Genomic DNA, 20208 nt, shown 5'->3' on the forward strand with positions numbered 1-20208 from the left:
GAGAGGCCACAACAGTGAGAGGCCCGCGTACCGCAAAAAAAAAAAAAAAAATGGGCAGAAGACCTAAATAGACATTTCTCCAAAGACATACAGATGGCCAAGAAGCCCATGAAAAGCTGCTCAACATCACTAATTATTAGAGAAATGCAAATCAAAACTACAATGAGGTATCACCTCACGCCGGTTAGAAGGGGCGTCATCAGAAAATCTACAAACAATAAGTGCTGGAGAGGGTGTGGAGAAAAGGGAACCCTCTTGCACTGTTGGTGGGAATGTAAATTGATACAGCCACTATGGAGAACAGTATGGAGGTTCCTTAAAAAACTAAAAATAGAATTACCATATGACTCAGCAATCCCACTACTGGGCATATACCCAGAGAGAACCGTAATTCAAAAAGACACATGCACCCCAATGTTCATTGCGGCCCTATTTACAATAGCCAGGTCATGGAAGCAACCTAAATGCCCATTGACAGACAAATGGATAAAGAAGGTGTGGTACGTATATACAATGGAATATTACTCAGCCATAAAAAGGAACAAAATTGGGTCATTTGTAGAGACATGGATGGACCTAGAGACTGTCATACAGAGTGAAGTAAGTCAGAAAGAGAAAAACAAATATCGTATATTAACGCATATATGTGGAATCTAGAAAAATGGTACAGATGAACCAGTTTGCAAGGCAGAAATAGAAACACAGGTGTAGAGAACAAATGTATGGACACCAAGGGGGGAAAGCACAGGGAGAGGTGGTGTGATGAATTGGGAGATTAGGATTGACATGTACACACCAATATGTATAAAATAGATAACAAATAAGAACCTGCTGTATAAAACAAAACAAACAAACAAAAAACGGCATGGGATGGAAGAGCCAAACTCAGTTGAGTTCTTCCACTTAACTGCACAGTGTTATTTAGGTTTGGCCCATGCCTATTGCTTATTCTTCTAGGTTCCTCAAAGGTTATCTGGGTCTCCTCCTGGAAAAGGTGACCATATAGACAGCTCCGTCCACAGACTGCCTTGGGGAAGCCATCCTTCCCTTTGACTGTAGGCAGTTCTTGTTGTGCGGGGACCCATGTTGATGTGCTGGTCCCAGGCCAATGCTTATTTGCCACCAACTGCCCACACTCGGGGTGGGTTGGCGCAGCCTTTGTATTACCCTCTGCTCCCCCTGGTTGCTGCCCACCTTCTGCTCACTTTATTTCTCACTAACATGTAGTTTAGAAGTGGGTGGGGAGAAAATGGACACCGTGGCAGAGTCTAGAGCTTTCGTGTCCCCTTTGGAAGGGATGGCCTTGGAACTGAAACCACAGCAATTCACAGCCTGCTGGGAAAATGAGATGCTTCCTCGGGAGCAAGTGGCAAAGCTGGTATGGCTTATGGTGCTGCTGTAATTGTCCTTCTTGGAAATTCCACTGGACTAACCTGGAAAACCTTGGAAGATAAGTTTGAACAGAGGAGAGATTAAAAATTGGTCAGCGAAGATGATTTTATGGTATTTTGGAAATGTTATTTCCCTATCCTAGCCTCTTATTCTTCACACTCTAATACGGCTATTTGATCTCTAATTGTACACATTTAAAATATAGAGACAGGGTGAAGAAAGTGAAAAGTAACGGATGTATTTAAACAGTCATTTAAAAAGCACTTTTCTAATAAATGAAAGTTTTAAATGTGATAAATTTGCCGAATAGTTAAAAGAAAGACACAGAGCAAAGGTGAATTGTGTTAACTTTTTTTTCAGCCTAATCTCTAAGTTGAAAGCTTTTTTTTTTAACATGTTAGCATTATACAGTATGAAGAAGAGAAGCATGGAAGCAGATATCCTTGCAGTGGCCTCAGAAACAAAAGGGCAAATAGGACCAACCCATTTTATAGGGAGCAGATAGAGTGGACCATCACACAAGCCACTCAACACAGTGAGCCCATAATGGAGCCGGTTCCCACCAACTGAGGTTCTTAGTCTCCGTGCACGGGCTGAGAGGTCCACTTCCATGACACCACTGGACAAGCTGAATCCTTGCTCGGATCAGTGTGGCAGCCAGGTGTGAAATCACAGAACCTCTGGCAGAAATGGGTTGGAAACCAACAGAATCCGGATGACGTGCTGGTATGGTCAGTTACCCAGGGCCTCACTGACCAGTGCTGCAGATAGCTTCAGAACAGGAACAAGCACCCTCACTGGCCCAAAACAGATCAAGGAGACCAGAAGGGCATTAGATCTGAGGGTGTTTGGAAAGATTCTAGAGCAGGAATCTCTAAGACCTGGCATGGGTATCGGCCCCCCAAACCAGGGTAGAAATTCTCCAAAGATGGGAGTTTTCATGCAGCCTTGTGCATTCGTGGACTGTGGCAGTGGCCAGTGCTTCTCTGTCTCCTTTTGGAAGGGGTGGCGTCAGAACTGAAGGCACAGCAATTCACCGTGCACTGAGAAATCCAAGCCTCCTCCAGAGGTCAGCTGCATTAACGCTCAGGCAAGTGGCAAAGCCGGGGAGGCTTGCAACGCTGCTCCGTAGTCCTCCTTTGAAAACTGCAGGTGTGGCAGCCAGGAGCCAATCAGCAGCCCCCTGGGATGGCCAGTCAATTTTGAAGACTCTGGCTTGGCAAATCCTGACGAAAAGTATAATGATATTCAAATTCATCCCTTTCTGAGTTTTTTATTTCCTTTTTTTCACTTCCTTTTCCTTCTCTGCTTTCCCTTTGGCCCTACCAGTAAGGGAAGTCGTAGCTGTATTTCTTGTTACTTCCAAAAGGACCATCCACCTCAGGGAGAAGATCCCTCAGAGGGAGAGAGCTCCCGAGGTTGTCTCCAGCAACATAGATGACAGCTTCAGGCTTCCTTCTCTCCTTGTAAATGAAACCCACTGAGCCTGGCTGATGCAACCCAAGTTCTTTAGGGTCTTCACAAGATCCCGGCGGAACCTCTCACCCACAAAAACGTAGAGAACAGGGTTGAGGCAACTGTGGAGAAAGGCGATGGTTTGAGTGACCTGGAAGCTGATGTCAATGTTGGTGGAGACAGCACAGCTGGAGATGAACGTGCTGTAGGCATCGATGGTCTGCACCAGCAGAACGCAGTTATGGGGGAACTGAGATAGGATGAAGACAGTGAGCACAGTGACGGTCACCTTCAGGGCCTTGTGCTTGGATGACTTCTTGGCTTGTATCAGGGTGTGAATGATGATGGTATAGCAGCAAGCCATGACCACAAAAGGGAGGAAGAATCCCAGGATGACTTTCAGAGTCAAGACAGCTGACTTCAGTTTGGTACTCTCGTCACTGGGGTAAACCATGGTGCAGATAGCGATCCCATACTCCTTCTTGACTTGGCTGTACAGGAGTTCTGGGATGCAGAGCGCGGCCGCCATCACCCAGACAGTAAAGCAGACCATTTTGCTGTACAGAAGCCTTTTCTGCCTCCACATCTGCGCTCTCATGGCCTGAGCAATGGCGATGTACCTGTCCACACTGATGCACGTGATCAGAAGCACACAACTGTAGAAGTTCATCTTGTACATGCTGTTGACCACTTTGCACATGAAGGTCTGGAATTTCCACTGGTCAGCGGCAGCAATGGCCCAGAAGGGAAGGGTGACGAGAAAGAGAAGGTCAGCGATTGCCAAATTCAAAAGGAACATGTCGGTCATGGTCTTCACCCTCGTGCAGTACCAGTAGACAAGGATGACCAGACTGTTGCCCAAGGCCCCCACGATGAACACGAGCCAGTAAAAGGGTGGAAGGAAGTAGCTTGCGAACTGCCTGACGTCGTTTTTCTTACAGAATAAGTCAGTGATGTTGAAGTTCCCGTAATCTTCCATGGAAGACGTGGTGTCATAGCTATAGTCATCTGACATGTTAGGGATCAGGCTCTGCAAGGAGACACAGGATGGCACCGGGTCAAGGGCATGCTTTTGGAGGTTCTATCTCATGATGGCAGAGGCATGGAGCCCTTGAACCTTCCATTCCCAAAGTCTGTGATAAGACAAAAGAAATGTATGTGTAGGAAGTAGGAATTCTGAGAGCATCTGCTTGGATTGTAAATGATTTATTTATTCAACAAATGTTTATTGAGCACCTACGACATGGTAGGTACTGGGTACATGCTGGAGAGTCAGACATGGTTCCTGCTCTCATGGAACTTACCTACTCTGGGAGGAGACACTCAAGCAAAGGAACAGTCACAGGCTGCATGGCAGATGCTCTGACGGTGTGGGAAAGAGGGTCTGGGACCACTGGTGGGCGGACTTTTATCAAACTAAGTGAATGGTTCTGATTGTCCCTTCTCTCTACCCTCCCAAAAAGGTCCTCAGAGGCTTTTAAACTTTTCTGGGTCCAGGTTCCCCTGAGTCTTCTGAAAGCTGTGGATCCTCTGTTGGAGAAGCACCAAAGAGTCACACATGCACCCACTTACACATGTGCACACACATGAACACACACACATATTCATACACTCTCACATACATGCACATACACAAGAACCAGGACAGACTACGTGATTTCAGGGTCCCTTGTTCAAAATTCGTTAAGAATTTCAAGATAGCAGAGCATTAAATCAAGCAAGTGACACTTCTAAGCATGAAGTGTGCAGCATGGGTGTGTGTAACACACCCATGAAACCAGCCCTCACAAGCACACACACACACATTTACAAACACATGTGCACACAAACATGCCTACACTAATATGCATACTCACATGTACATATATGCACACATTCAGACACGTGTGCACACACCCTCATCATGTGTACACACGTGTGCTCACACACACACACACACACACACACACACCTCATTACAGCTTCAATGGGTTCCTGGCTCAGAAGCCTTCCTAGAACCCCTGCTGGGGGAAGAGGAAATAAAGGCGGAGATGGAGCCCTTGAGTCAAGCCTGGGATGGAGGGAACGGAGGAGAGGTTTGCCTGGTGGAGGGGAAACTCGGCCCCGCATCTGACATGTTCCAAGGCCTCCACTTACAAATTCTCACATGCTCTCACTTCCCACCAGCACCCCCCTCCTAGGGCCCCCATTAGGGCCCCCAATCCTGCCAGGGACCACTAGCTCTCGTTCCCTTGCCCCAAGGCACGTGCCTTGCCAAATCTCATCTCTCCCTTCATTTCTGCTCTGGAAATGCAGCAGTTGTTCAGTTCATCTAGAAGCATTTGGACTAGAAGTAACCTCAGATCCCCACTAGGTTTTCATTTTGTTTTAAATATTTAATGCCAATAAATATTTAAGTAAAAATATTTAGTTTATGTATTAAACTATTCATGTTGAAATAATAAAACATCTTCTACCAGTCGTCTTTTAGCTGGGAGTTCCCCTTCTATACACATTATCATCTCCATCTATTTCTAATAGTTTCAACCAGCATTTCCCAAACCATGTTTTGGGTGGAACACTAGTAGTTCAATAGTTGAGAATCTCTGCTTACTATATCACCTTCTTTGAAATTCACAATAATCATGAGCATATTAAAGGCTCTGAGAAGTCCTGCAGAGCTTCTTTTATTTTAACTGCATGATAGCATAGTAAAGGCTCTGAGAAGTCCTTCAGAATCTGTTGAATTTTGTTTAATAGTGTTTCCTAATCTTACATGGGCATGGAACCTGTCGTGTGTGTGTGTGTGTGTGTGTGTGTGTGTGTGTGTGTGTGTGTTTACTGAGTGCTTATTAAGATATCAGGACACACTGAGTGGACTGATAAGGTGCAGTAGACGCCAGGAGGCTGTGGTCTCCTGAATTCTGAAGCTCATGCCGAGAGCTGAGGTGATGGGTCCATTCCGTTTGGGCCCCGACTGGCAGGAAGTGCCCGGAGGACGCCCAAGGTAACCTGGACTGCAATTAGGAAAACCTGAATCTGGTCCTGATCCGCCTCTAGTGTGCGACCAAGAGAAAGTCCTATTGCAGAGAGACCCCTGGGGGCCAGATCCAGGAGCTGGCTCTTCAGGAGCCAGCAGCTGGGAACGGCCTGCTTCTGGGAAGAGCTGAGGAAAACTCTCCATTTTCAATGTGCTTCGTCCCCAGGCCTGGTTCACCCATCCTCAACGTACATTTAAAGATTCCCCTCCCAGCTTTGGCTGTTGTCTGCAAGCCCAGATCGTTGGGAGGACAGATCTTACGGATGACTCATATTTCAGTGAAGATGCTAGGACGCTTCTGCCAAAGCAGGACATGGGAGCCAGGCACCGTCAGTGGCCCCACTGGGAAGGGCATCCCCTAAGAGGTGGGGTTTGAGTAGACTTTGAGAGGAAACAAAGAACTTTCAGGTGGAAGGAAGAACACGAAGAGCACAGAGACCCACAAAAGTATCACTGGAGATTTAAGAAGTTAGGAGGTTGACATTTTGGAGGAAAGTCAGTAAAACCATGCAGATGAGCAGGTGTCAACTGTGAATCCACACAGTGAGTAAGTGTCAAACTGCTTTGTGGAGGGTGTTTTTTTTTTACATTTTTGGGGGGTTAAATAGATTTAATAGACTCTCACATGAGCCTGCACCCAAGGCTGTGAGTTACGGAGGCAAACAGCATCCCCATTCACAGATGTGGCACAGAGGGGACCCCTAGCAGTCCCAGTGTCCCAGGAGACCCAGCCTTCTCCATGGCCTGCTAAATGAGCCCGTGACCACCGCTCCCCAAGACTGTGTCCCAGAGTGGGGACACTGTGTCCTGCTTGAAGCACACGGAGCACGTTTTCTTGTTGGGTGAGGGTTGGAGGACCCAGTGCTTCAGCATAGAATTGTATTTCGTTAGGGACTCCCCAGACATATTTTAAGAGTGACTGAATTCACACACAGAAAACCTGGGTTTGTGTGAATTTTATCAAGGCTACAAGGTAAGCCTATATCATCCTTACAAGTTCAAAGCATTGGCCATCTTTTTGAGGATGACAAAGGAAGAATTCACGTCCCAGGCTAGGGGGAGCCTGGACAAACTGTCCACCTGCATCGAGACTTGTACTCATAGCTTTGTCCATGCCTGATAGGTAAATACCCAAGGATCCTTTGAAAATCTCCCAGCAAGTGTAAACGTCGATTATTTACCAATTTATTTGATTCCTTACTGTCAGAGCACCCAGTGCACATCAGACCCAGTGCGGAGTACAGGACATGCATGCATTTAATCCTTGACCTTCCAGGTAGGGGCGGGCCCCTCTTCCAGATGAGGGGCACCTGGCTTCTGGGAGGAATTCTGAGGTTGCCAAGCCATTCCTCCCTCCCTCCCTCCCTGCTCTCTGAGTCCTAGAGACACTGCTCTTGCTGGAGAAGCTACCCACAAAGGCTGTTTTCAAAGTCTGGGGCGGAACATCTTGAGAGAAGATCAGTGTAAGGATCTGAAATCCACACGGCCTTGCGTGCATCCAGGAGCACCTGCCGGAGCCTCCTGGCCTGAGCACTGTGTGGAATGGCTTCCCACAAGCTGCTGTGAGTTTACCCCGGGGTCTGCATCGAGGTGGCATCTAGGGAGCTCCCCGTGGAGCCCACCCTCTCCACCGAGAGGGGACCTCCAAAGGCCTGTCCGTATAGCTCTGTGTCCTACTCACCAAGACCTAGCCTAGATATTTATCTGGCATTTAAATATAAAAGAGAAGTGAAGAAAGGCTTTCGAATCTCCTGAAGAACAGGTGAGGGTTTTTTTTTCTTTTCGCTCACGCACCATATAAGTTTTGTGACTTAATCAGGATTCCCTTTTTAATTGGGAAACTCAGTCAAACTGGTAGCCCAGTTATAGTAATCAAATAAGACCCTTCAACCATTGCTGTCCAATAGGAGTATAAGGCAACTCTGGGTTACTTTTGCATTTTCTAGTAGCCAAGTGAAAGAAGTAAAGAAGAGACAGGTGGAATTCACCTTAATAATGTATTTTTTTGGAACCTAGTATGTCTAAAGTATTTCTTCGTTACATAAGCAATGTAAAAGTTACCAAAATCTTTTACATCCTTTTGTTGCGGAGATTATATTTGCATGGAGTGCACTTTACACGCACGGGGCATCGTAGTTGGAGTGGCCCCATTTCATGTGCTCACGGGCCCCACGTGGCTCGTGGCTACCTCACCAGACGGCACAGCTTTAGGCCGAAAACCCAAGTTCTAACTCCTTCCCTTGGTCTTTTCTCCCTATTCTGTCAGTTTCCTCTGACCCTGTTGTAACATATGTCCTTTCTTTTCTGTTCTGTTGTGCGCACCCAGTAAGGTGCCTCAAGCCTGTTATGGAACACGAGGCAGGCAGTGGAGACGGAGTGAGACAGGGTGTCGTTATTGCTGGGAAGTGTCCAGGGCCTGCTCTCTGAAGGGGCTGACCATTCTCTTCCACATCAAATTAGAATGTCTAGACATCTTACCTAAGGTTTCTCTTGCATTTCTCAGCAAACTGTGTTGTTCTCAGACACTCCTAAAAACATGACGTCTTTACCAACTAGACCACTATTCGGAGCCTGTGGGCCCCCATGAGCAGAGGTCTGAGCCAGATCTAGAATATTCTTCCAGTGTGAGGAGTGGTGATTTGCTGGGGTGGACAGGGCCCAGACCTGGCCAGGATGGTGTTTGTGTGAAAATGCCACCATCTCATTCCCTACCTGCCTAAGAAAACGGCATGCCCATCCTAGGCTTGAGAAACAGGTCTCTATTTCTCGTTCCTTGCCGATAAAGAGTGTGATTTGTTCACTCATTCGACAGATATTTACTGAGCACAGAGTACGTGCCAGGCAAAGAAGCCACTTCCAAAGGACACCATTCGCCTCGGTGATGGAAATAGAATTGGAGTAAAACGTTCGAAAGGTCAATGGCTCCTGCACCAGGCCTCGCCTGTCAAGCCCGAGGCTGGGATGGGGGTGGGGGCAGGAGGGGAGGTCCATCTGCGTGCAGAGCCCTGACGGCAGCTCCAGAGCTCAGAGGTGCCCTAGACAGCACGGCATCGTGGGATGGCTCTGTTACTCCCAGGGGGCTACTTAATTGGGGGATTTATATCATTTATTTTGGATGATTTTTAGCATTTTGATCAAGAAAAGAAGCGCATTGTAGTCATAGGTCTAAGTAGATGAGACCATGTGTCACAGCGTGCCCAGTGGCCGGCCCGGAACTCAGCAATGGGCTGCCTTCTCCTCACGTAGGCTTTTGTTTCTGCTCTGGAAAATGTTTTTGGAAGCTCAACAGGGTTTAGAATGATGTTCAGATGTTAGAGATCATCTTAAGAGAGGAGGAGACAGACCCAAGGAATGGAAGGTTCTGCCCCAAACCCTCAGCCACTGGGGGAGGGTCAAGGCCAGAGCCATCCCCCAGCCCCTCAGTCCCAAGCTGGGGCACTTTTAATCCCTGCTGACCCAAAACCCAGCTCTCCACGTGCTGATGTTGTCAAAGTGGCCACACCAAACGTGAGCCACGGCATCTGGGTCCCAGCACCTGAGCTGGGCCTCACGGAGCCCAAGCAGAGTGGCCGTCAGGTGCCCTACCTCCCCACTCCCCAGCCCGGAAAGATTCTGGGCACCAGAGGATGCCCGGGAGCTGCCTGATGCTAGGGGCAAACCTCAGTGCACGGCCGGGCAAGGGGCCTGCGCTGCCCGCTGGTGCCCCCAGCGAGGCTCTGCCCCACAGGCTCTGGCCCCCGAGCCCGGGCAGGTGTGTCCTCCTCCCCTCACGAGAACCTTGGCCCAGAAGCAGCAGCCCAGGCAGTGAACGTCGTGCTGCTCCTGGAGCAGGAGGAAGGTCTCCAGAGCTTTCCGAGGCCTCCCTCGCCGACTCACGTTGTCTCTGGAAACCTTCCCCCAGCCCCAGGCCCCTCATTCCCACCTCTGGGGAGAGGCCAGGGTAGAGGGCAAAAGCTGTGCCCCTCATTGCTCCTTAGTGCCAGGAGGCGGCAAATGGGAGGGGCGGGGCACAGGCAGGGAGGGATGCGTTGGGAGCAGTGGGAGTTGGCAGGCACTGCCCCAAGGTGCTCTGTCCCCGCCTTCGAGGAAGTGAGACTTCCACACAGTGAGGCTTGGACCTCGGCGTGTTGACATTTGCCCACAGGGGGGGACCCAGGGAAGCCGTGACTGTGAGAGCACCCTCCAGGGCTCCTCCTCCTTTTAGCCACGAGACCTGGAACCTTCCGTTCCTTCTCCCAGCTCGTTTCCTCATCTGTAAGCATGGCTCTGCCTTTACCGTGAGGCTGCAGGAAAGTGGCACCCTGGCTGGTTGAGCACATGGCCAGTGCTCAGAAAGGTGGCCACAGGGACGTCATGGCTATTTCCCAGGGTCGTAGCTACAGAGGTCCCATCTTGTCCCCATGTAGGTGGTGCTGGACACCTCTTGACCACAAAAGGTCATTACTGGGGTGCATTTTTCTTCCTCTCTGGAGCTGCCTTGCAGTCTGGATATCTTCCAAGATTCCAGAGGATAAAACCGAATGACTGACAGTGTCAGCCCCGTTTCCAGCATCAGGGATGAAGAGCAAATTCTAACTCAGGAGAGAAACTAAGGGTCTAATTCTGGTTAGAAAAATAGAGACTGACCTCGTTACTTCACCAGGTCCAAAATAATTGTCTTGTTGTTGTTGTTGTTACGGGATATGCAATGACGTATGCAATACTAAGTATCATTAGCATATGATAAATAACTTTTTGGACATCAGGGGTGGCAACCACCAATCTCCACAGATGGTGGGAACCTACAGTGTCCTGTGAGGGATGGTTTGTCAGCTCCACTAAGAAGGTTTGATTTCAATACCTACATGTAAAACCCAGATTCTTACTTTGAGAAAAGCAAAATTAAAACCTTTAGGTATTTTTGTGAGCATTTATGAATATAGCAAAAGCATAGGAATTTGATTTGATTCTATAATTAATTACATTTGACTATAAAATCACAAACAATTCTCTGATGACTTTACTCACTCATTTTTGTTGGCCTCTTTTCCTCTTTCAGAGAAATATATATCATTATGTGTTTTTTGTAAAGGCTACATAATGTTATGTAAGAAACAAAACTAACATGCCTACCGTGGGTCTTTTAAAAACAAACTAAATGGATTCTCTCTTGTCCTCTTTTGTCTGAGTTTCAGAACAGACACATGGGACAAAGACATCCTAAAGATCATATAATCCTCACCTATTAGTAAAATCTAAAATAGCGTTTTCCTCTGTCCTCCCACATACCCCAAAGCTCTTCTAGCGCTTCGCGTTTGCAGAGCCCCCTGTGCTGGGCATCGACCACCTGTCCTGGGCACTGCTCAGCAGAGCTCTTACCCTGGGAAACCATAGAGAAATCCTTCCGCCACATTAGATTCCTTCCCACTCCCTGAAAAGAGGCCCCAAAATAGAGTGCATTTTGAGGAACCCAAGGGGCGTAGCTGTACTCACTGTGACTTCTGAGGGGACCATGGTGGGTCAGATGCAAGCTTGCTTCTAGAAAGAGAGGGCAAAAATCAAAAAGAGGACTGGCTCTTAACTCAACAGTAACAAGTACCTAAAGATGGAGATTAAGCATTAAATCTGTTTGTTCTCATGGAAAAAAAAAAAAATCCCAAGCAAGAGTTAGAGTCCATGTTATACTGATGTCAAGTCAAATAGATTTCAAGTCAAGTCTAGATTTCAGTATCATCTTGGTTGTTAACGTAGAAATGAAAGAAACCTCTCCTTTGAGAGCCCTGTGTGGCTTTGACATCTTCCCAGCACGTCCTTTTAATCTTAGCCCTTTTCCTCTTGACTCAACTTCTCTATCAGGTGCCACCTACCCCCATTTTTTCCACCAAGGGACTCCAGAAGATGGCAGGACAGCAGTGACTTAAGAATGTGCTGGGCTGACTGCAGGGGAGGGGCCTCTGGGTAACCGGGTGGCAAGGACACAGGAGTGAGGTGGCGTCTGTCAGTATCAGTCCCTCTCCAGGAGAGGCCCCGTGCCCCAGCACCTACCTGTGTGCTCTGTTTACAAATTCGGGGCCGATTTACTCTGTACCCCAACTCCAGCAGGAAAAGGAAGTCCTTTTCTTTGATTTGTTTACCAAAGAAAAGGTATTTGTCTAATGCAAAGGGCCTCCGAGCTGAGATAAATCTCAGCTGTTGTTTTCCTGGGTTTTGAATCTCTGCAAAACCCACCCCTCTGTGACCAAGGGAACAACTGCTTGGCTCCCTTCAAGGCAGGGGTCTGTGCCCATATTTCCAAGAAACATGTTCAGCCCACCCCAAGCTTCTGGAAGGAAACATTCTCCTTCATAAATCCAACCCTAACCTGTTGGGCTTTTTTTTCATAACACGTTGTAACTGTCCCTGCTTTTCTAAAAGTGCAGTTGTTTTAAAAACATAACATGAGGGACAGCCACTCTGGAAACCCGTTAAACATACACCCTGTGATCTAACCATCCCACTCCTAAGTATTTACCTAAGAAAAATGCAAGCTTATATCCACACAAAGACTGATACATGAATGTTCATGGCAGCTTTATTTGTAATAGCCAACTACTGGAAATAGCTCAAGTGTCCTTCAAGCATAGCTAATGGATAAGTCACTGTGGAATAGCCATACAATGGAATTGGAACAGCTACTGATACACACAGCAACGTGGGTAAATAATTATGCTAAGTAAAGAAGCCAGACCCCAAAAAAGTACATACTGTGTGATTCTACTTACAAAAAATTCTAGAAAATGTGAACTAATCAGTAATGACAGAAAGTAGATCAGTAATTTCATGGTGAGAGAGGGAAGGGGAGGACGGGGCAAGGCAGGAGGGGGATAAGAGCACGCCAGGAAGCCTTTGGGGTGGTAAGTATGTTCACTATATTGATTGTGTGATGGTTTCACAGTTATATACATATGTCATAACTTAGGTTCTGCACTTCATATATTTGCAGTGTTTGTAGCTGGACCTCAATAAAGTGGTTAAAGTAGAGAAAGGAAGAACAGCAAGATCTGATGAAAACTCTGTTTTCGTCCCTCCTCAGAATCATATCTGGCCATTAGCAGGCCAGGAGAAAGGCGGCCAGAACTTCCTCCCTGCAACCTTCCTGCCAGTGGCTTCTCCACAGTGCCTTGGAGTGCCTTGTGCTGTTGTGTGGGAATTGAGGGCTCAGTATGAACTCATGTATTTTAGGGTTAGATGAGATTAGACAGATGGTGATGATGATAGATAGATGATAGACAGATAGATTGGTAGATAGGTAGATAGATAGATAAAATTTGTGTGGACACTGCTATGTATTTGAGCATATTTGCTGGCTCTGTGTGCTGAGAGGAACTAAAAGCCATGACACACAGTAGAATGACCTTCTAGTGCCCAGATCTGGGTTTCTAAATACCTTTCTCCCTGCCAAGAAACCAGGATTCCTTGGAGAAATGTCTGATTCCAGAGTTAGGGTAGGGAAACTATAAGATGAACCTGGGACTGATTTTTGCCACAGAAGGCAAGTGTTCAGAGACCGTGAGGACTTGTCAAAGGACATAGGCGCCAACTTGATGGAGTTCCACTAGCCAAATCTGAGGCAATTTAAGCATCAAATTAAATAATGATAGCAGTCTTTATAGCACATTCAATTAAACGAAGATCCATGAATCCATACTGATGAAAATAAATGAGTAAATACATGAGAAAAGTAATATCCTCTTATGGTGCCAACTAATAAGTACAGAATGAATAACGTTATTGGAAAATCACCAATGGATGATGAAATTAGTGGCTGAATGTTTGATGAGGAATTTACTTCATCTCAAAGCATCTCCCCCCAAATTACATATTGCCCCATTGACTTTATTCTCTGTTTTTTTTTTTCTGAATCATGCTCTAAAACAATAAAATCTTTGTAAAAAATTGCCCAGTTAAGTTTGAAAGATCTCAACTCAGCTAATTTAATTTTAATACAGCTTGGGTAATAGGGAGATGGTTTTTGAGACATTTGTTAGAAAACACTTCCTATATTTCTAGTACCTGTGGCTTATGTCATTTCCTTTTAACTTGCGTGAAGAGACTGAATATTAACTAGATAATATCTGAGAAAACAAATGCCCAAAGGAGGAAGCCACATGAAAGAATGGCTTTGGTTATAGTTATAGGTTGAAAACAAGGATTGATGGTAATGATGTTGGTAAGAGTTTGGGGGAAAAGCCTCTACTCGGCAGTGGGGAGTGTAAATCGTTGTGACCTTTTTGGAGGGTTAAGCCATATCTTTCAAAACATACAAAGCACAACAGCTCTGACTCAGCAGTTTATCTGCTGAAAACACGTCCTCCTAGTAGTCGCACAAAGAACATAAAGATGCATATACAGGCATATATGTTGCAGCATTTTTTTTTTTTTTGTAGAACCAAAAAACTAGAAACAACCTATGTATCTAGCAATAGCTAATATTCTGATACATCCATTCAGTAAACCACATGTAGTCAAGACATAGAATAAAATAGACCCCACACTGATACAAAGAGGTCAGCAAGATTATTATGGGTAAAAATGCAAGGTGTAGAAGCTTACGACGCATGATCTTTTTAGAAGTATATAAAAGGTTATACACTTCACAGCTGATCAGTACTGAAACGTTCTCTGGAAGGAGCTTGAAGAAGGATGACCAGTGGAAAGTGAGACTTCCATTTTTTCCTTTAGGTTTTGTAAACTATTTAAATATTTTACTTTGTGCACGACATTCTGTTTTAAGGGCTATCATAAAAATAACTTGTCAGCTTTAAAAAAACAAAAAAAGAAGCCCTAGTGCTATTCCATTCTGTACACCTGTTTGCAAAACTTGTCCAAAGGAGGAACTCGTAGCCTCCTCCAGCTGCCTGCAAAGCAGCTCTGGAAGAGCAAATCTAGCAAGTAACTTGCTAGGCTACTTTTTGCAGCTTTGGAATCCTACACTAGCTTTTTATAAAGGTTTTTCTTCCTTCCATTATAAAAGTGTTTCTGGCTCATAGAAGATTTGGAGAGAGCCCAAGAGTAAAACTAAAAACAAAATATATTCCTCCGTGGACCCACCACCTAAAGACACCGCTGAGAGCCTTTTCATCTATTCCTCTCTTCTCTTTGTCAGAATACTTTTTGTCTATTTTATTCCACAAACTGCAAAGTCTCAGAGCTTGATTTCATTTTCTTCTCACCCCTGAGAAGGAGAGAAAAACGGGGAAAACCCCACATGTGACAAAACACACTGAAAGCAAGGAACCTCTCAACCACGAGCGTTGGACTCAGTGCCACCCCAAATCTCTCCCCTTGCCGCTCGGTGTGGCCTCATCCAGGGCAGTGCAGCTGCCTAATCTGAAAAGCCTGCTTGTGTTTCGAAGCCCAGTGGAGTGAGGTGGGGGTAGCACACTGGCCGCCATCTGCTTCTTGGTCCATCCTTTGCTGCCTGTGGGACCTCAGCAAGGAGCGACCTCCCCTCCCCCAGCCTTGGTTTCCTCCTCTGTAAGATGCACGTGATAGCCCAGCCTACTCCAAGGGCTTGTTTCGAGGGTCAAGTGCAATGCTGTGCATTAAGGCTCTTAGCGGAATGCAGAGAACTCTGCAACAGTGAGGGAGCAGTCTTCATCCCACAGCTTACTTGACACCAGATACACTTGCTTGGCTTAAACACTGTACAAGACATGATCCATGTCCTCAAGAAGCTCACATTCAAGTACAATGAATACATCATGGCTGCAAATACCAATAATGGGAAATGCTATGAGACGATTTGGGAATTGGGAGAAGGAAGCTGGGTCTCTGGCGCTGGGGAAAATCCAGGAGGGCTTCATTGAGGAGGCAACATTTTTGCTGGCCCTGCAGGCTGGAGAGTGTGGGGACATGCAGTGAGGGGACAGAACATGACTCCAGGGCAGGGAAACACAAAACATATCCACAAAGGCATGAACGCCAGAAAGCAGAAGGTATGTGCAGGGTCCTTAGAGGTAGGGAGTTGTTAAGTCTCCAAGAGTGGAAAGTGCCTATTAAAAAGTTAGCCTGGAGTCCATTAATATCTAACCATTATTTTTCTATTCTCTGCTGTCCTTAAAAGTATCCAACGTGAAAATCAGCATGGAGTTGCTCGTAGTAGCCCCAGTGAATTGGATACTGATACTAAAGTGAGTCAGGAAGTCAGGTCCTGACTTTGATCTTTGTCCGACTTTGTGCAGGGAGGTTGGATCACCTCTCGCTTTTTTGTTTTTGTTTGGAAGCTCTGCCTTTTTCACCCTGCGCGAAGGCAGGGACTCTGAGCTGTCTATCAGGCTATCTGCTGCCCCAGCCTGGGCCAGGTGCCCACCCCTCAGGCACCGTGCTGGGCTCGGGGCTGTGAGTGGGTTGCATGTGAGGGGGCTTCCGAACAGACGGACAGATATTGGAAAAAAAGAGGCTGTCAAACTCCAGGTGCTGAAATGGCAGGTGAACTTTGGTTGGTTGGGCGAGGGGAGGGAGAAGCAGGCCTCACCCACTGGTGGCTGCCCCACATCCCAGCCCCGCACTCAGCAGCTGCTCCCCCACAGTGCATCCAAGTAGTAAGAGCCAACTAAGAACTAAAGAGGGTGAACGTGTTGACAGGACAAAACAGTAGTCACTGATGAGTCATTTGAAATAGGGTGGCTTTGCTTTTTTCTGATCATAAAGGAGTATATTCACAATGAACAGCAACCAAAAAAAAAAAAATCCCCCAAAGCAAACATATATAATGAAGAAAATAAAAACCCCCCAAACACCTCTCTCCTAGGATAGCCACTGTTCATTTTCTGAGATGCAGCCTTTCAGACATTTTCTCTGTAACACAATCTCACACACACGTACCCACACACACACACTCTGAAAGGAAATCAGACTGCACAAACCGTTTTCTGTCTTGCTCTCTAGGGAACAGTCTTTCATGGACCACTTTATATGCCAGTTCAGTGTGAGGCCGTATCACCAGATTGGGTGGCTGCCAAGTGTTCCACTCTCCGGATTCTCTACAGTTCATTTAACCAGTCACCTCTCGGTGCAAAGTTCGCTTGTTCCCAGTTTTTCACTGCTACAGAGAATGCAGTGAAATGCATGCTCTCCCTGGGACAGTCTCTCAGACCCAGGGACCTCATCGGGACTTCCCTTTCCCAGCCCCTGGCCACCTTCTTGCCATCTGTGCCCCCCTCCTGCTTCTCCCTCCAAATCACAGAGCAGACTGCCTTGAACCCAAGCTTCACACATGTGGGTGGGAGGCTGTCCTGGAAGCCTGGCCAGGGCGCCACTGGATTCACCTCTGCCTCCCTGGCAGCTTCTAGCCAAGTGCCTGTTTCTCAAGGCCACTGAGCAAACGAGTGGGTTTTAGAAGCCATCGTGGCAGCACACAACGGAGGACACAGGTGACACTGGGACGGGGAGGAGGAGGAAGGGCGATACTCACGGTGGAGGGCAGCGTGTGAGGCTCCTGGAGGAGGCCACCCCGCCAGCTCTGGGTCTGGGGAGGGGGCTGGCCTGCTGTCTGCCTGGGACGAGGGGCAAGCCTTCTGTGAGCTCTGAGCAGGCAGCTACCCGACGAAAACACCAGAAAGGAAGCCAGGCCACCCCTGCCTGTGCTGTCACTGGTGGGGTGGCCAGGAGGGTGGGGAGAGGGGAGTCACCAGCTGCAGCTTCCAGCGCTCAGCTGAGTCGGTGATCTGCAACCAGAAATGAAAAGCAGAGAAATGCTGGGTTAAGGAAAACCGTCTTCTCTGAAGACGCACATACAGATTGATCATCTGAGAACAGTTTCTTTTCCTAGACAGCATGGCTACTTTCAGGAGATGGGGAAATGGAGAGTCATCCAGAGAGGTCAGCCTTTTCTGGCAGGCTGAAGTGTGTACCTTTATAAGATCTCTTTGGGTGGCGTTGTCTGAACAGGCCTGTATGGGGTTATCACCAGCACTGTGCATCCCAATGTAACCCTTTTGGCCTTAGATATACCTAAACCCCTACAGCTGTGCTGTCTAATGCCGTAGCTGTTGGTCACATGTGCCTATTTAATTTAAATCGTTTAAAATGTGACTGGTTCCTTAGTCACACTAGCCACATTTCAAGTGCTCGACAGCCATGTGTAGCCGTGGCTACTGTAGTGGACAGCACAGAGGCAGAGCAGGCCCATCCCCTCTGAAAGTTCATCGAGTGGTGCCCCTTTATTAGAAGGTCATGTATGTGACACATATGTGGGAATACAGGGAGTGTTGGAGAACCAGAAACACCTTAAAACTGGGGTCAGATACAGTCAGATTTTATTTTGATGTGACCACTATCCATCAGATGGATTAACGTCAAGGATGCATTTCATCTTATTAATCATGGGTGTTTAGGTGAAATTTTGAAAACGCCTAAACAAATACACGTTATATTTTTAACAGAGTCACAGAGGAAGTCTTCACCAGCCATGGCTATGGTGGGGCCTTCGATCATGACACAGTTGCACCCCCTCTGGGTCCCAGGGCCAGGTGCTGTGCCTGGCATTTGAGGGGCGTTTAGGGAATAATTGTGGAAGAGAAGCTGCAGTCCACAACCGCTGACGTCCATAACAGAAAAAAGACCCAAGTTGATTCCTTGTTGTCATTATGGCAAAGACCTCTTTTTTAGATTTGTTCTGGGGAAAAATCACAACTACACTGCAGTGGAGACTCATTTCATCTTTTCAGTACACTTACCATCCTGTGGCCTTGGTGGTGCTCTCCTAGGCACATGGCCCGTCAATCACTGTTAATTCCTACAGAACAAAGCAATGCACAAGATGCAGCTTGATTTATTATCTTATTATCTAAATGGAAAGGCCAACGAATAGCCCATATGAAAGGTACAGAGCAGTGAGCAGTAAGAATGAAAGCAGTGGTTGATTCAGCAGCCTTGAGGGAGCTGTGAATTCCCTTACTTCGTCCACATTCATTGAACATCGTGTCTAAAACGGCACATGACTGAGAATCAGACAGATGCTCTCGCCTCTCACTTCTCCCTGTGAATTGGCAAATAATGACAGAGAAGGAAGGGGCAATAGACGGATGAAAATGCTCCCTTAACTGATTTCTGGGTGTCTTGGCAGAGAGAGTAGTGAAGCTGCTTCTCCCTTATGTTTGATTGGGACCTGGGAAAGCTTCCAGGAGCCTGACACACACACTACAGGTGCAAGAGCCCTGGGTGAGGAAGATGCTGTACTTTCTACCTCCTCTTGACTCAAGCTGCTTCTTCACCAGGTACGGGCATCCCAAGTAGACACTGCTTGCCCACCAGATGGCTGGTGAGTCTGGTGGGAAGAAGGGAATTGGGGGAGGTGGTCAGGGAAGAAGAGAAGGGGTAAATATGCTATTGTGGGAAGATGCCCTCTTCTGTGTGGCCCCTCCCCTGCCCCCATGGTCCAGGTGTTCTGGAACTTGGTCCAGAAGTTCTGGATGAGCTGCTTTAGAACTCCCGGGTCCCCTCCCCTGGGCTGCAAAGGAGGCATGAGGCTGGAAGATGCAAGGAGGTAGTAGAGAGAATTTCTGATTTCTCTAAGGAGCCTAGGACAAATGGGATTCTTTTTGCTGTCATTCAGTTTGGGTTCATTCCTTGGAGGGAATGCCCCATTCTTTTGTTTTGTTTCTTTTTGTTTGTTTGCTTTTCTGTGTTTCTCTCTCTGCAAGTAGAATTCAGAGCTGGGTGATTATGGGAGGTTGCCAGTTCCCTTTTGCAGCGGGGATTTCTCCTTTTGCATTCTCACCTAGATGAGTTCTAGAGGGCAGGGTGGTGGGTGCAGGCCCTCTGGGTCCCAGGGCCCAGGACTGAGCCTGGAGTTCAGGGTCATTGAGGGACTAATTGTGGAATGGTAGCTGTAGCCCTGAGGTAGTCTGATGTCTACCTCAGAGGAAAGGCCCAAGTTGACTTTGTCGCAGGGGCCAGTGGGAGAGCCATGTCTGGGTTCTCCCGTGTTCTCACATTCCAAGTGTCTGACATGATCTCTGGCAGAGAATAAATGAGTTTTGCTTCAGTCCTCTACTTTCCAGGTTCTCTCTATCTAAGTCTCAATTTGTAACCTTGTTCTTCCTGAACCTTCGGTACATATTAAGAAAGTCAGATCCAAAAGCACGGTGGGGTCTTTGGAAACAGACAATGCTAGATTTCCACTCTTCATTGATTAAGGCCTTATCTTACCTTGGGAAATCCAGAGCGTCTTGAAGGGGTTAACAGTCGTTTGGCAGTGAGGGTGTGACCAGTGCAGGTACAAGGAGTTCCAGGGACAAACTTCCGAGGAGTTAAATTCATAAGGACTTTCCCCACTAACTCCGTGAGGACAGGGACCTTGAGGTCTTGGCGTAGTTGCA

At 47.1% G+C, this 20208-nt stretch overlaps 1 protein-coding gene across 2 annotated transcripts; it reads right to left on the minus strand.

The window, feature by feature from the left end:
* Positions 1 to 1839: 1839 nt before the first annotated feature.
* CCR9 (C-C motif chemokine receptor 9) lies at positions 1840 to 17364 on the minus strand. Of its 2 annotated transcripts, none has more exons than XM_060164046.1 (3): positions 17301 to 17364; positions 11339 to 11383; positions 1840 to 3877 (listed from the first exon to the last, which is right to left on the minus strand). In XM_060164046.1, exons 2-3 carry the CDS (start codon positions 11357 to 11359, stop codon positions 2789 to 2791), a joined length of 1110 nt encoding a protein of 369 aa, XP_060020029.1. In that variant the 5' UTR covers positions 11360 to 11383; positions 17301 to 17364; the 3' UTR covers positions 1840 to 2788. The 2 variants fall into 2 exon arrangements, with proteins under 2 accessions (XP_060020029.1, XP_060020030.1); XM_060164047.1 differs by having other exon boundaries at positions 1840 to 3980; positions 17301 to 17358.
* Positions 17365 to 20208: the final 2844 nt, after the last annotated feature.

This window comes from Lagenorhynchus albirostris, chromosome 10, assembly GCF_949774975.1.
Source record: "Lagenorhynchus albirostris chromosome 10, mLagAlb1.1, whole genome shotgun sequence".
Lineage (NCBI taxonomy): Eukaryota > Metazoa > Chordata > Mammalia > Artiodactyla > Delphinidae > Lagenorhynchus > Lagenorhynchus albirostris.

Bases quoted from the DNA above. Each gene is read 5' to 3' on its own strand.
- CCR9 (XM_060164046.1), bottom strand. From the start codon at position 11,359: ATGGTCCCCTCAGAAGTCACA. The intron at 3,878-11,338 runs GTGAGTACAGCT...GTCTCCTTGCAG, and splicing joins TGGTCCCCTCAGAAGTCACA to AGCCTGATCCCTAACATGTC.